Consider the following 17496-nt stretch of genomic DNA (forward strand, 5'->3'; position numbering starts at 1 on the left):
ACTTGAATTTCTGCCTTTTATCCTTCTTTATTGACTCCAGATTCAATATCAAATGGGTTATCAAGGCTTCAGCAAGATCATAGTCTGCATTTTCTTTTACCATCTGGTAGGCAGTGTGAATTGCAGCTCCGAGAATACCGTTTGTTCTGCTTGAATGATAAACCCTATATCCGATGACCATAGAAGAATATTTTACCCCAGGGTCCTCAATTTCATTTATAGTCATAGCACGACCATCCCATTTAGATTTTGTCAATCGGGCGACTTCATTCTTCGGGATTGTCCTCAGCACAGGAACTTCACCGGTTGCCCACAATCCGGTGACCGCATGAGTATCTTCCTTTGTAATCTTATGTGCGCGATCTAACCACATGAACTGATTATGTATCTTGCTCAAAACATATCTGATATGGTCTCCTTCGAATTCATCAAGAAAGTTCATGGCATGGTGAAAACCTTTGTTGGTAACCCTTCTAAATTGATCCTTTATAACTCCTTGCTTATCACACAAAGTCCGATACTGATCAAAGATAGCAAAGGTTCCCAAATCTTCTAGTTTGCAATGAATATAGGATCTAATATCTTCGACATGCAACACACCATAAGGTACGCTGGATAGGGCTCCAGCAGGATCGGTTTCAATCGACTTATGTGGATGCCTCCTGAATTCCAGTTGAGGCCTTTCAGTAACATCTACAAAGTGTGGTGTATCCATTGCAAAATATCAAACACAAACTTAGATTCTCAGATAAATACCTTTTCAACTTCTTCGCTGCTAGGGTTTTCGGTCAGAATGCACTTTAACCGATTCACTTCTCCACAAATCTCTTCAATCCGCAATCAACCTTGCCAATGCAGCAATCAAAAGCTCTTCTCTACTTCAGTCACTCTCCAATGTGCTCTCGAGAATGCAAAGGTAACAAATGAAACTTGTAAAACACTTTTTATTTACCTTTTACAAACTGCATTAAATGCTATACCTGGTTGAACAAACTTTTAACACCGTTCAACCCTAAAACATGCTACCAGTTCTCATATCACATCAAACTTACTGGTTTCAACACAAAATCACTTCTCAACATCATAATGCATCAAAGTTTGCAGATTTAACTTACCGCCCACCATATAGGGGATCCGAAAATAGATCTAACAATATGCTCCCCCTAAGCTTTATACATGGCTTAGTTTACCGGTGAGGGATTCTCTACACTGGGTGAAGAATTAGAATCTTCCGATGGTTTCTCCTCACTCTTCTTTCTCCAGATCTTGTTCATCTCTTCTCTGGTTTCCTCCACATCAACCTTCTTCTTACCTTTCTGGTCAATAGACTGATTAACCGGTTGGTTCATTCTTGCTCTTCAAAACTTTGCAAGGTGTCCCGGTTTGTAACAATGAAAGCATGCCATTCCAGATGCTCTCCAGGGTCCAACATTGCCTCTACCAGTTCTTCTTCTGCAATTCATAGCTACATGTCCATAGTTATGACAAATAGAACAAGTCACATTCTATCTATACTCCATTTCATAAGGACTAGACCGGTTTACATAAGGTCTTTGCCAGTTAGGGTTTCTCCGATCATTAAAAGATCTCTGCCAATCAGCACCAGACCTTTGATTCATGTAAGGTCTTTGATTATTCATTCAAACTTGCACTCAACAGCTCTATGCCCATATTTGTTGCAAGTGTAGCAATAACCATTAAAAGTTCTAGGTTTGTAACCCTCATAAGCATTTTGACCTATAGCCATTAAAAGAACTAGATCTGCTTCTACAAACATTAGCAATATGACCTACTTTGTGACAAATGAAGCATACTGGTTTGTAGGGTTTCTTACCGGTGTTCTTTGTCTTAGATGTAAATTTGTCTTCATGCATGATGTCCTTGGTATCGGAAGGCTCTCCTTGCTCAAGGGTTGTGTATCCCAAGCCATGTGTATCTCCATTCTACCTTTGTGACTGAATCTGCTCATCGAGCATAGTAGAGCTCTTGTTGTATTTAGCCAATATCTCATTAGCATCAGCCAACTCCTTAGTAAGATCTTCATTCTTTTTCATAAAACTCTCTCTAAGAGACATAGCCATGTCTAGATCAGCCTGTATTTCTTCCTTTTCTTCTTTTTCCTCATGAAGATGTGCATGTAGGGTACCAATCTCCTGGTTCAGCTTAGAGATCTCATGATCCTTCTCTCTGATTTTGTCTTCAACAGCCCTCCTGGCTTCCAACTCTTGACTCATCCTGATGGTAAGGGCTTCTAGCTCTCTCCTCAGATTTGACTTATCATCATTCAGCTTTTCCAACTCTTTAGCCAATGCATCAATGTTAGCTTCTTCAGATGAATTGTTTTCACTATTTTCATACAACTGTTCAGCTAGCTCTCTTCTTTTAGCCAATGAAGCTTTATACTTGACCCTTAACTCGCCTAGGGCTTCTTCAGATTCTGCAAGCCGGTTAGAATGCTCTCTATAACTCATATCCCCATGATAGCCTTAAGGATTCTTCCCAAGCGGTTAAGCCTTAAAGGAATTAGGCTCTGATACCAATTTATAAACTTATAAGGCACTGAGGGGGGGAGGGGGGGTGTTGAATCAGTGCAAGCAAAAACAACAACACAAATCTGATCACCACTTTTATCAATTTGAAACTTAACAAGCATGCAAGGAAAATAACCACATAAGCTAATACCCAATAAAACATGCAACTCATAACACAATGTTTTTCATGTGGAAACCCAAATGGGAAAAAACATGGTGGGAATTGGAACCAAAAGATCAACTATCTACAAAATAGGGATCTGACGGGTTAAGGTCTTACAACTGCTCTATTAGGACCACACCCGGTTAAGAGTGTCTTAGCCCGGTTAAGAGCTATTACAATAAGGCCTGTTAGGACCAGCCCTGTTAGGAGTGACCTTATTAGAGGATTTTATCTTGCTGCAACTGTTAGGAAACAACAAGTGACTGATTTGTTGTTAGCACCTCTGTGCCTGATTAGATCCGCTTTAGTTCTGCTTCAAACACCGACTAAACATCAATACAAAGCTTCTTCTTTCACCGCACAATCAAATTCGCACAATAGATCTCACATCTGATACATCATCACACATTATACTCCTTTTCATAAACAACTCTTCTAAGTCGGCTAAAACCCTTGGAACAATTTCCTAGGTTCAATGTATCTAGTCAATCTTGCTCAACACGTTTTACTCATGTCGGCCACATAATTCATAACTCAAAAATAAAACATTATGTCTACCGGTTTACCGATCTAAGTAACTCTACTCTACTGGTTAACTGTCACATTTGATACATCATCACACAATATACTCCTTTTTATAAACAACTCTGCTAAGTCGGCTAATACCCTTGGAACAATTTCCTAGGTTCAATGTATGTAGTCAATCTTGTGTCGGCCAATACCCTTGGAACAATTTCCTAGGTTCAATGTATCTAGTCAATCTTGCTCAGCACACTTTACTCATGTCGGCCACATAATTCATAACTCAAAAATAAAACATTATGTCTACGGGTTTACCGATCTAAGTAACTCTGCTCTACCGTTAATTGCTCTTCATGACTGACTGCTTAGAACATCATAACTCGCTCATTCCATCAAATATGCTGATGCGGTTCCAGTCATAGACTCCTGCAAATGTCATGAACATACATTCCAAACCGCAACACATAACTCTTCACCGATCTTCCGTACTGATCGCTTGATCCTAGCACTATTCTTGTTTACCGGTTTGCTGTTTAACTGCTTCCACTACCGGTTGGACTAAAAGACTTAGATGACTGCCAAAACATGGTTGCCATCAATGACAACACAATACAAGTCATCAATCAACCTATTACAACAAAATCATCATCAAGCCAACAAAGTGTTTGCTATGATAGTTACTATTAGGACTCATCTCTAGTGGTTGAAGTTTTGCAACATTTGTTGTATCCATAAAATGTGGAAAAGTTCTGCAATGAAAAGTGGGTGCAGGCCAAGGTTAAGCTTGAAAATCTCGTCTCCAACTTTCTTGGTAAGAGTGTACATGCTTTATGGAAGAGGATGGATCTTAAGGTAAGGTAAAAAGGTGATATGAGAGTTTCTATGGGATCCCTTCAAATAGTAGGGAGCCTCGTCCCATTTTCCGATGCTCCACCCATGCCCATGAAGCCATCATTTGATGTGTGCCAACTATAGGTGGCATTGAACCGACTTAATGAACCGATACAGTAGACATTGAACCGATTGAACCCAGGTGAGCCATTCATTAATAAACCCCCATAGAATTGGGCGTGGGCCCTCCCCCTAGCCGAATTCCTTTTGTAAATGAAGCCATATTTGTTGCCAACCTTGAAGGGATATATTTTGATTGTGGCTCTACTATGTGGCATTAATCTTCTACAAAATGGTTTCCACTGTTGTTTAATGCAGTCAATGAACTTTGTAACCTTTCCTACTTTGTGTTGAGCTAAGGAAATCGTCGTAGATAGCGGTATAGGATAAGCATTATTGGGTGCCAATGATTAGAAAGCCAAGTGAAGAAAATAGCAATTTTGAGTTGTTCTGCATTGAATGAAAGGAAGACTTTTATCCCTAGTGCAAGCCTCTTGGAATTGTACATTTTAAGAAGATGCATGATCATCCTAATGATTATTGTCAAATCTCCACTAATTTGGGGATATAATGCAATAGATTTTGTCAACTTTATGCCCACCATTAACCAAAGTGTTTTCCAGAATAGGCTCAAGAATCATGTGTACCAATCAAAGTTTTAGAACCCAATTCCTCAATTCACTTTATAACATAGTTCCATAGAGTTTCTTGACAAGGGGATGGGGGGACATATTTCTGAGACTGGGGAGACCAAGGGCCTAAATTTTGGGATGGTGAGGGGATGATAGGGGGACGGTAGTATAGTAGTGTTGGGGAGGTGGCACTGATATAAAAATAGAGGTGAATTGAAATCTTGAAGTCAAAATCTGCAATATAACATATCTGTGAGTGCCCCATGAAAGGCCAACTAGTTTTCACGAAGTTAAAGGTTGCAATCAATGTGTAATGGCATGTGCCATATAGCAAGCTACTCGGCAGTGTCCCCGGTAGAGGTGGTAGAAGTGGTGGTGTTGTGGGGGGATGTTTCCCTCAAGTCCCCAAGTTTCGGCTTTGTAAGTTGAAAACTGCATTAAGAGAAATATAGGCTTTGTAAGTTGAAAACTGCAATCATGGAGATCTACCACATCTCTAATTTGCTGTCAAACAACTTGATAACATCCCAAAATATTTGAAAATGGGGCATGTTAGATGATTGTATAGTTGGCATGGAAGCAACAAGCTTGAATTTGAGAATGAATAATAAAGTACGAGGAGCTGAAAATATGTTTTTATTTGTGTTTGTATTAGTTATGGATGTTGGGTTTAGGGATTAGAGCAACTTTTTGAAGGTTGAAGGTCAAAGAATATTGGTCAAATTGCAATCAAAATTACACATGACACAGAAACACACCAAAATTGCTCTGGAACTGCCCTGACGCACTTAGGATTGCCTAGGTATGCCCAGGTTCAATTCCTATCAATCTTGGCTTCAAAATTTCTTGCCTATGCCTGAAGTCATAGATGAATTGGTTTTAATATCAATTCCAAAATGTTTCATACCTTTAATCATTGGGGTTTTAGGCCTATTTGGTAACATAGGTTGAAACCAAATTTATGAACCTTATAAAAGCTAATTCAGAAAATTCCTATATTTTTTTTTCTTAATAGCCCCCTAAAATTCTTTAGAGATCCCTTAATACTAACAAAATATAAATGTTTTTTGAATCATCAATACGCAAAGAAAATATTCTTTTATATTTAATATATAACAATCGAAATGGATGGCCTGTTGATGGGCTTCCTAGGGTAAATTCTAATGGGAGTGCTGTCTCTGACGTTGCATAGAGAAAACCGGAGAAGGGATGGATGAAGATTAACTTTGATGGCGCCTGAAGAGGTAACCCGGGTATTTCAGGAGCTGGTTGTGTGCCTCGTGATGATGAAGGGAAAATTTTGATTAAAGGTGCTCAAAGATTGCAAAATGGAACGAACAATGAGGCGGAGGTTCAAGCGGCATTACTAGCAATGGAGTTAGCTCGTAATCTTAACATTTCTAAACTTCATCTTGAAGGAGATTCTAAGATAATTATCGATGCAATCTCAAAGGGATCCACCCAGTGTTGGAGAATTAATAAGTTTATCTCAGTAATTGGCTCAAAATTGAGTGTTTTCCAAGATTATAAAATATCACCCATTAAGCGGGAGGGAAATGGAGAGGCTGATCTCTTGTCCAATGTGGCTTGTGACTTGGACCCCCTAATGGTTCAATGGTGGGACAGCTCATATGCGGAGGTGTTTTGGTAGGACTAATTGGCAGATGTTATCATTGTGTTCGGATCTCGTAGTCCTGCAACATCATTTCAACCCCTTGGTTTTGTTTTTGGCGCAGATTTTATTCTTGTATCATTAAATCTCATTCCATCACCTTACTCTGTCATTAAAACAGTGGTCTTTGGGATTGGTTGTACATGAGGTGGCACGCTTTACAGTGTGGGAAGCGGCTGTTTGCATTTATTTAATTAGAATTCTCCAGATTTTTGGCATTGTGAAGTTGTTTTCCGTCGAGTTAGAGTTTCTTTTTATTAGTTCTGGGTGTAGTCTTGAGTTTGCTTGGCTTTGTGTGGAAATGGAGGTGAATTTCACACTCCACTCCACCAAGCAGCAGTTGGCCTTTCTTGGCAACATCTCGGACAAGCGGCTGGGTGGAATTTTTCTTTGTGATGAGGAGGCTTTTCTTGATATCATCAAGCACTTGCTGGGTCGAGAATACCTGGTCATTGAGTATAGGTACAAGATCAACATGGATATTGTGTCGATGTTGGTGGCCTGGGGGTTGAGTTTTGGCACAAAAGCTAAGGTGGAATTGGTTTTAAAAGCCTGTGTGCTGGCCCATTCTCTGTGTGGTCTAGTTTCTTTAATGGCAAGGGTGGTTTCGGGGCAGGGTTTGAGGAGACCTTTTGGGGAGGGAGTGATGCTAGACCGATTTAATGTTGAGTACCGGCCTTTTCTGTTGTGGAGTGATGATGTGGACCGGGTGGTGAGAACTAGTGAAGCTCGTGAAGAGTGGGAGGACCTTTTGGTCAATGTCCGGACTGCAGAGATTGAAAGGGATATGACGCGTACAGCAAAGAAGAAGCATGACCGCAACATGAAGATCAAGACGGAGTTTGCAGATGGACTGGGGTCTGCGTCTGGTCAGAATGTGGCTTAATTGCTTGCGGGTGGTGAGGGATGGTGCGTGCTAGTGAGGATTCGAACAAGTATTAAGTTTTTGCCCTAGTTCTTGTTGCATGGGTGCCGGGTGCTCTGTTTCTTCTTGAGAGACGGTTGCCCTGTTTTTGGTGGGTCTTTTTTCTGTTTCTTTTGGTTACTTGTTAATGTGTTATAGGTGTTTATGCATCTGAGGCGGTATAGCAGTAGCTGTAGACTTGGTGATCAAGTTGGGATTGCCATTTTGAAAATGTATGTATGTTTGGGAAATTGGCATCTCTTGGGCCAATTGTATGTATGTATTCAGGGGGTGACGGGGTGGCAGAGAATGGATATGGGGGTGATCGCCTGTGTTTTCAGGCTTTTTGTATCTTCTGTATACTGTTTATTTTCTATATTAATAAAATATATAAATTACCGATAAAAAAAAAACAATCAAAATGTATTTTTTTCACTCACAATAGTCTTTATGGATTTCTTGTTCACAATATTTTATCTTAATAAGTGCCTCCAGTACCGTGTAATTTACTTAACAACATGCTTGATACAATTGCACACAACTCTGCCCAGAAAGCAAAATCAGGACAAATTTACTCCCTTTTGAGAAAAGTAATGTAGATTTAAGATCTAAGAAAATCTCAGCAGCATAATGACATGTAAATTAACAATTCTAAGAATAAGAATGAAAAATAATAGAAAATGAATAGACAGGAGAGAAGAAACACCAATATACAAGGGGAAAACCCTTTTGGATAAGAATTCCCACTCCAAAGTACCGAACCAATATATTAATCTGCAAGAAAAAAACAAGTGGCAATACACTTATAGGTTCAAAGCCCTAAATGGAGATCTACATCTTGCTCCTGTGGAGAAATTGACATTATAAGCCTGCAAACGAAACTCCTCATATCATCTCAATCTCAGCACCCAAATAAATAGGCAAACAGCAACAAAGGAAATCACAAATGATTTTGGAAAACTATGAGCTAACCGAGTGTTGTATGGCAAATAAAGTCCATGTGACTCAAATTCCAATGCCCCTTTTCAATGATGGGTCCAATAGGCAAAAATTAGTAATGATGTAAGATGTAATCCTAATAAACTTGCCATATTCACCCCACCAACTTGGGTGCCCAATTTTTGACATTTACGGTTTACCTTCTTTAGAATGATGCTTATGACATATGTAATAGACTGTCATGATACTGGTCAAGATTCTTGGTCCACTTTGTAACTCCCTACAATCATGCTCTTAAATGTGTCATAGAATCAGTCATATATAACTCCTGTTGTGATGACCTTACACACGCCACAAGATGCTGATACATGCCAAAATGCCATCTCAATGTGGGATGCCTACCTCCTCATATGAGGACAAGATCCACTAAGAATGAAATCCATGTCACCTCCTAGTGGGATGCCAATTCTCCCACACAAAAACAATATACACAAAAGATGAAACAGTGAATGCATACAGAATTATTAAAATCGAACATTAGGAATGCAAGGTTGAAACACCTTTAGCTATTTCTCCTGCAGCATATATGATATTGAGACATTTTGTGTGCCCCATGTTTTTGCATCCATACCCTGACATAACGTTGTATATAAGGATTATGTGATAGGAATAAATATGAATAGTAGCTACAACTTTTTTGAAGTAACATGGTAAATTGAAGATATGAATACAAATCCAACACAAATTAATAATTGGAAAATGAGTTAATTTAAAATGACAAACTAGCTTGCAAACAGTACTTGTAGCTTTAACATTTCCTTATTGCTGCTTATTAGTGATTACAGTTTTACATATCTTGTTTTCCTCTTAGAAGGTATTGTTTAGTTTGAGCACATTTTTTGAATCCGTCTCATAGAACCTTCTTCTTTGTTCCAATTTCGCTGTGTGTTTTCAGTTGGATGATATTAACATCACTGCTAAGAGTTGTAATCACTGATGAATATAATGTTGCTCTATAACAAGAACAATTATTTTCGTTATCTATTTTAGCAAATGCAAATTATATCTGTTTTATCTTCAATTTGCATGATTTTATGCTAGTAAGACAGCAATATCATATATGAAAATGTGTAAATTGCATGAATAATCTTTGTATTTTATTATTTTCTATTATAAATTCAATCTTCTTTGCTGCTTGCAGTACTTCAACCAGATCTTAACAAGTGTTCTTGAGGTACTTGATGATCCTGATTCTACTGTTAGGGAGCTTGCACTTTCTGTTATTGTTGAAATGCTTAATAATCAGGTCTGTCAAGCTCCATTCTGCATCTGTGGTTTTATTATATTATATTCTAAAAATTGTTGTTCCACTTCGTGTGAGAAGATGAATTTTTGTATAGATGTCTGTAACATCATGCCATATTTTCATGAGAAAAAATATATTTTTTTATTGTGATTCAGAAAGATATTCTAGAGGATTCTGTTGAAATTTTGTTGGAGAAGCTGCTCCATGCAACGAAAGATTCAGTTGCAAAGGTAGAATTTGAAAAGTCGAATGTTAGGTAGATTATATTTTTTTAATTATATGATTTCTTATTTTTCTTATTCCAAATGTCGGTTGTCTGATTCAGGTTTCCAGTGAAGCAGATCGGTGTGCAACAACTGTGTTATCTCAATATGATCCTTATCGGTGCCTCACAGTATGATCTATTCTTTTGTTCTATTACATCAAATCTGGTCAGATATTTGAAGTTTGACCATTGTTTGATTTAATTGCAGGTTGTGGTACCTCTATTGGTCAGTGAAGATGATAAAACTTTGGTGACTTGCATCGGCTGTTTAACTAAGGTAGGTGGACTAGTGTTTTTATGTAGATGAAAAGCCTTTCTAGTGGTTTTAAACAAAGAAGCTATAATCTGCAAAAAATTGTGATTATACCTGATTAATTGTGAATTGTGGAGCCAGATGATTTATTCCCAAGAAAAATCACGATTCATGAAAAGATCGTTGACCCAATTTTCATCAATTTTTCATGTTTAAATTGCATTGAAATCATGTAAAAAGATGGCAAAATAAGTGAAAAAAATCGTTGCAAAAACCCAGGAAACCCTAGAAAAACTCATTATATTACGGAATTGCTCAGAAATAGGGCAATTCCGAGACGAAATCAGAGTCAATGCGGAATCAGCATGGAAACAATTTGTTATTTTGTCACTTGGTTTTCTTTCCAAACTTTGAAAAACGCTAAATAGAGGAGCGGGAAGAGCAATAGCGGTCATCAACTGAATTTGAAAGGGCCTTAATCATCCTAAATTGTGGGGGGCATATGAGATAGTGTCGAAGCAGCTGACAAATCTGCCCTAAACTGTGGCTTCAATATGACTCGAGCTCTCTGCACACCTGGCCCCATGGATTTTGATGCGAGCAAGTATGTAATTAATATTATACACTATCTTTAAAATTATAACTATTATGCACTATTATAGTTGGCACTTTGACAGGGAAGGAGTGAACCCCTATAGTTTATAATTTAAACTATTATAAACTATATATATTAATAATTTAATAGTTGTATAATAAACCATAAATTAAAAATAGTGTAAAATTTATAAAGTACATATTTAATTTTTAATATAATATATATAATATATATTTTTTTGTTTGAGGAAACTTGGGCTTTTAGCCTGGTCCGAGCCCAGAGAAACCACTTACAGAGGATCTCTTTCCATGAGGCCATTTCTAGGGGGCCATTCCCCATACTTCACTTGTTCAAATTCGTGAGTTCAATGACCCAACAAACACACAAGGCCTGCAAGCTCAGTTGCCTTGTGATGTCCCCATCAATTGCCGACAAAACTTGCAAAAGAATAGACAGTCCAAGTATGGTATTGGCCGAAGGGTGAATGAGATATCACAAATCTTACTCCTATACTAATTGTTACAATATTCACATTGAACATCACCAATAATAATCAGTGATCCCTATTAAGGACATATCGGATCTTATATGTAATTGTTGTGAAGGGAAGGTGCTATCTCATTGGTTGGGCACTCTAAGAATCACAGAGTCGCTTCCTACTCAGACACTGTTTAGAAGGATTCTCATGAACCGGTCAAAGAAGAGTATTGAAGTATTTCACGGAGGTGAGAATGATCATTTAAAAGCATCGTTCAATCATGAGTAGGGACTACGTTAATAATGGATATCAATTACATAAAATATGCACGACCTGTCCTAAAGATAACATACAACAAGCAATACAATTTACAGAAACTCAAGAAATGCAATCGTCAGTAATCCACTCACTGATCTTTCATAGCAGACATAAGTAAATTACCAGTCGATCCTGTACTCATTCCGTTTGGCTTATCCAGAAGAATACGTGAAAGAATACATATTGATAAGATGTGTGCAAGAGTCGCGGGTATATTGGTAACATTCGAAAGATACATCCTGCAGAATATTAAAGAAGCCGACTTTGCATTAAGGCAGTAATAAGGTCGACTTTCTATGAAAGATCAAGGTGTTAACTTTAGTACTTTCAGATTAGATGAAACTCAGAAAATTAGAATTTGTTTCTAACTAGGTTAATTAGATTTATTGATTCTCAGATTTAAGCATAGTAAGAACTGAATGCAAAAGAGACAAGACAAAAATTACCCTGGGAAAACCTCCTAGGAGGAAAAACCCAGCCAGAAAAGATCCTCAGATCTGATTATGGTTTTAGATTCAATTGACAATTACACACTTATCTGGAGTATAGAAGTTGCAGTCACAAGGATGATGATATAGAAGACTACACAGCTAGTTTGTTGACTGTGATTATAATTTACAGTCCTTTGCTTGAGTCTTCAATGGAGATCCCTGTCTATGATGATAACTTGTGATCACCAATTAGATCTGCTGCACATACATGGAGTTCGCTGTGATCATCAATTGGATCTGCTGCACATATATGAAGTTCGCTGTGATCTGCACCTACATGGAGTTCGCTGTAACCTAACTGATAATCTGCTACCTATGAATGAGGCTCGCTGTGATCTGCTGCTTGTAAAGGAGTTCGCTACACAAGAAGGATATATTTCGCATTTACTTGAGGACTGCCTTGAATACTATTGTGATAGGTATGCGTCTTATTTATAGGAGAGCAAACACTCCTAATCAAGTCGGCTTAATCCTTTTAATTTCTTTAATTCATTTAATTTCTTTTGTGTGAAGAAGATAGGGTCAGCCCTATCAAGGTGTAGCGTGGGGATCTTTTGGAGAGCCGAAAGGTATAGGGCTTGGCCCTATATAATGGAGAAGGAGCTGGCCCCCCCTTAGGCGGATTCCAATGTTGCCCAAGGCAATTGGAATCTGCCAGGCCCTAATTATAAACAACACAAGGCAGTGATTATGGATATAAAGATTAAGGTGTTGATTTGCCTCACAAATCGTAATGATCATATGGCAAACAAATTAGCATACTGACCCTCATTCAAGAAGGCTAAGGTATTATTTACTACGTTGGGAATTATATGCTGACCAACCAGACTTATGTATATATGTTAGAAAGAAACAAATAGCAAACAGGGCGGCAACAATTAAGTATATAACAAAGGAGCGCTTAATTATGAAAAGACGGCAATAAAGCATAGAGTGTAAAAATTAATAAAAGACATGTTCGTTGGGAAGGAATGCTTCCTTTCATTGAATCACAACCCTTCTTGAGTGACTTAAAGATATAAAAGGAGAGTAAGAAATGTAGAAGGGGATTACAGAGGGGAGATCATTCTTGTATGATTATCAGTGAACATATTCGATACAGCTTAGACAATCTTAACGTCAATTACATTGCACTAAGTACAGATATATAGGTCAAGATCCTCTCGCATACATCTAAGTGTTGAATCAGAGACATCAATGATATTGGTACTGATATTATCATATTATAAGTAATATCAACGGTGTATCAAATTTATCATTCTTACACTGATTAGCATCATTTATCATTATTTTAAGTATTATTAGAGATTTTGGTGGAAAGAAGTCTATTGCAATTGATCTTTGTAAGTTATTGTCCCTATTTCCTAAGTTTACCATAAAGGGACATTACATGCCCAGTGGGGGTTTGAACCTTGGTGGCTGCCTCACTAACGAATTGTTTCTACCATGACACTGAACGTCCAAAGACATTTATAATATATATAGATATAGATATATGGTTTTAATTTATAATTGATATAGTATTTTTTTATCTCAGACAAAGACGTACAATTCATTATATGAGCAATATATCCAATTTGCTCCATGAAATAAATCTAAATGACAAGAAGCAAGCTTACATACTTGTAATAAAACAGCTTCCAACACATAATCATTAACATTTGTCTCCACCTAAAATAGTAGTTGCAAGCTAGGTATTGCCTAAAGACAGTGGCTTGCTAATCTTTTACTTCAACCAAACAAATGCCTTTTGGTGTATTCTACCCCATATAAACGACTTACCAATTGCCATTAGGGAATATAAAGCATTGCAATTGTGGAATATGATTTGATAAGCTTTCTCATATATTGAACTAACCCTAGAAAACTCCTTGCTTCAGTCACAATGAAAGTCTTGGATCACTTCAAAATGGCTTCCACTTTTACTAAATTCCTAACACTATCTGGATCGCGGTTTGATAAATCTTGATCTTAGTTACTTCATAGACTTAGCTAATATTTGATCTCAGACTTAGACAACTATTTGGTGTATTTGGTGACTGCCCTTTTAAAATGTTAAATGAATATTTGCCTATGTAATCAGCAATATGAATATAAACAACAAAAATCTATTTTCTACAATTCATGGGTTAAACTCAATTATATTTGCTCTCTACATCTCTATGCTATGGAAATGTTAAGTTTTAAGAAAAGTAGTTGTCTATTTTTCTACAATTTTCTATGAATTTTGTATCCGATTTGAAAAAGTCTTATATGTTTGGTTTGCCGGTTTTTCCCCCAAACAATTTTTGTTGACATCTACACATTTTCAATTGTGAACAGTAAGCTATAAGTATTGTAGTTGGCCAATCTATTGGGGTCTGTATGAAGAAAAAATAACTAATGTTTTTTTGATTCTGGAACTCCCACTACATTGCTTTTAGACTGAGATGGCCAGACAAGCTTGCCTGATATGTTCCAGAAAGTATTGATTTGAGCTATTTTTTATTGGTCTATCAAGTTCTTTATAGTGGCCACAAACTTACATTGACTAGCTACTGCATAAGGATCATCCCATTTCACGGTAGAAGTAGGATTTATGCTGATGTCATTTTAACAGACATCCTAGCATGCAAAAATAGGCCTAACTTACTAGAAAAGGCACTTCTGTTTAATTTCTGGATCAATTAATTTTAAATTTTGTACTCTGCCAGAGGTATGCATCTCTGTGCATTTAGCTAAGCACAGGCTTCTGAACTCGGTATCCATATCAGCAATAATTTTAGCCTCTCTGTTCTCCGCTAACGTTATACATCTCTGTGGATTTAGCTAATAACAGGCTCCTGAACTCAGCATCTAGATTGGCTGTAATTTTAGCCTCAACAAGTATTTGCATGCATAAGATAATTTCAAGTATCTTTCAAGACACAAGTAGATGGTAATAGCGGGTGCTTATTTGTTTAACAGATCCTGTAAAAACAAGCACTTTTGTTAATGATATGTTGTGCTAGGGTCTGGTTTGCACAAGGATCTCCAGTGTCGATTGAGTTCTTTACACTGGCTACCACATAAAGGATCATCCCATTTTACAGTAGAAGTAGGATTCATTACCATGCTATTTTAAGAGACATCTTGGCATGCAAAAATAGGCATAACCTTAATAGAAAAGATATATCTGTTTCATTGCTAGATTAATCAATTTTAAATTCTGTATTTCAATAAAGGTATGCATCTCTGCAGATTTAGCTTATCATAGGCTCCTCAGAACTCGTCACCTAAAATGGCAATAAGTTTTAGACTCAATAAGTATTGCATACTTTGGATCATTTGAAGTATCTTTCAATACTCAATCAGGTGGTAATGGTGGATGCTATTTTTTATAATAGATCCTGTAAAAGCAAGCACCTTTACCAATGCCATTTTGTGCTGTGATTTTATTTGTACTGGTTCATCTTCAGTGATTAAGAACTGATATTTGTTGGTTCTGCAGCTTGTGGGTCGACTTCCATCGGAGGAACTTATGGCTCAGTTACCTTCATTTTTGCCTGCATTATTTGATGCTTTTGGGAACCAAAGTGCTGATGTTCGGAAGGTAGGTTGGCTTCCAAATATATTTATTTGTTGCTAGTAAATGTAGTAGGTCGCTGTAGATTTTCTGCCTCGTTAATGTTTTCTTTGCTTAAGCTCTTTTATGTTCAAGCCTTAAAAATATGTTATTCAAAATGAAGAAAAAAAGATTTTTAAGTCTTGATTTATCTGCTTGTACAGACAGTCGTTTTCTGTCTAGTGGATATATATATTGTCCTTGGAAAAGCATTTTTACCTTACCTTGGAAGCCTGAGCAGTACCCAACTGCGACTTGTAACAATTTACGCAAATAGAATTTCACAGGTGCAGTATATAAGCAGAAAATTTGTGCTGATGAATATATTCCCTATAAAAGTTTTCCAAGTGTTTTTTTGTACCTCTGAACCTGATTAAGTCCTTTTGCAGGCAAGGTCAGGTGCTGCTGTTGACTCAAACCATGCTTAAAGCTATAGGTTGTGGTCCAAAATATGACAACAGACAAGAAACTGGCGAGAATGCCTGCCTAAAAGCTGTTGGAACTTAAGATACTGCATGCCAAAAATGTTATATTAGAGTGTACCCTATCACGGTTAGTCCCTTGTATACTTCTGTGAGGTGATTCTATTTGCTACAGAATTGTTTTGAGTGGATTATTTTTTCAGTCTTGTTCAGAAACAACCAGTCAAGGTGTTTCACACCATGGCTGGTAATTAGAAGCAAGATTTTCTTGTTTCTCTGTAAAGTTTTTCATGTAGATTAGGATTCAGCCGCTATTCAGTGAACATACTGGTCCTCTTTAAATAATTTATTCTATATGTTGGAATGCTGAGTTTCATGTAAAGGCTCATTTGTTCAACTTACTGGTTTTGTGAGTTTGCTCAGGCTGTAACTGAAATATAGAAACGACTTTCTGATAGTCGTGCAAGATTTTCATTTCACTTCGATTGTTCTAGAGATATCTCATGTAGATCTCTTTAGTCACCTGGTATGGCAAGTGTGTATATTGATATCACCATTCAAGCTGACATCGTGATGAGAGTATTGTAATGAAGATGGTTGTTTTTAAGTAAAGTTGGACTAAATTTAGATGATCTGTTGTCTCCAAAAAATGACAAGAATGCCTGATTAAATGAAGTTGGAAACTTTTTGAGCTAGACTAATTTCTAAATGAAACAGATAGCTGGAAACATGATGATGTTCTTTATTGATAATAAAGGAAATATGTTAGTTTATGCGTAGCATATGCATATTGTACAATGTTACAAAGAAATGGTTGCATAGCAGCTTGTACTATGTTACAAAGAAATGGTAGCATAGCAGCTTGTACTATGTTACAAAAAAATAGGTTTTAATAGTGGGACTAACAATTTAGTAATTGAAGTGTAATAAAAAGTATAGGTTGACAGGGATTCTTAAAAACAGTCGGATTTGCAAAGAGCATTGTTAGCAATTAAACAAGCCGGACATAAATGCCATCACTTTAAAGGAATATTTCTGATATATTCGGAAACGATTGTGCTGATTCTATGATTATTGTTTCAAGTGGGGTCAAATTATTTCTGAAGTAGAGACTCGATTTTTTTTGACGTCAAATGCAGTTATCACTGCATATTTTGCATTCTAAATAAAAGAGGTAGAATATTCTTGGCCATGGAGGACAAATTAACTAGAACAATTACTAATGATACCTCAATAAATCCCCTGTTTAAGTGATTTTGAATTGCATATAAATAAAAACACATGGAATACGTGGCTTGTGTGCACCATCTCAATGCGCATCACTTTTCCTTTTTCACTCAGCAATAATAGCTATTGTGGGCTGCCAAAACATATACACAGAACCAATCATCTTGTTATCACAACAGTAAAAGTTTTATGACGCTGTTTGGATGTGTATTTCAGCTTAAAACAGGTCTCTTGTATATCAAAAAAATCCATGGTCGTTCATGGGATTAATACTAAATTTGCAATTTGTTATTTTGAAATTGTG

The 17496-nt window shown here is 37.0% G+C and overlaps 1 protein-coding gene across 2 annotated transcripts in view; it reads left to right on the forward strand.

Moving 5' to 3' along the window:
• The window catches only part of LOC131062413 (CLIP-associated protein), a 56081-nt gene extending 39484 nt beyond the window's left edge, over positions 1-16597 (forward strand). For both annotated transcript variants that reach the window (XM_057996065.2, XM_057996066.2), the window contains exons 17-23: positions 9456-9560; positions 9716-9790; positions 9886-9954; positions 10034-10102; positions 15430-15531; positions 15708-15830; positions 15933-16597. In XM_057996065.2, the coding sequence (XP_057852048.2) occupies positions 9456-9560; positions 9716-9790; positions 9886-9954; positions 10034-10102; positions 15430-15531; positions 15708-15830; positions 15933-15971 (582 nt within the window). In that variant the 3' untranslated portion in view covers positions 15972-16597. The remainder of the gene's footprint in view (positions 1-9455; positions 9561-9715; positions 9791-9885; positions 9955-10033; positions 10103-15429; positions 15532-15707; positions 15831-15932) is intronic.
• Positions 16598-17496: the final 899 nt, after the last annotated feature.

The sequence above is a fragment of the Cryptomeria japonica genome, chromosome 3 (genome assembly GCF_030272615.1).
Source record: "Cryptomeria japonica chromosome 3, Sugi_1.0, whole genome shotgun sequence".
Taxonomy (NCBI): Eukaryota; Viridiplantae; Streptophyta; class Pinopsida; order Cupressales; family Cupressaceae; genus Cryptomeria; species Cryptomeria japonica.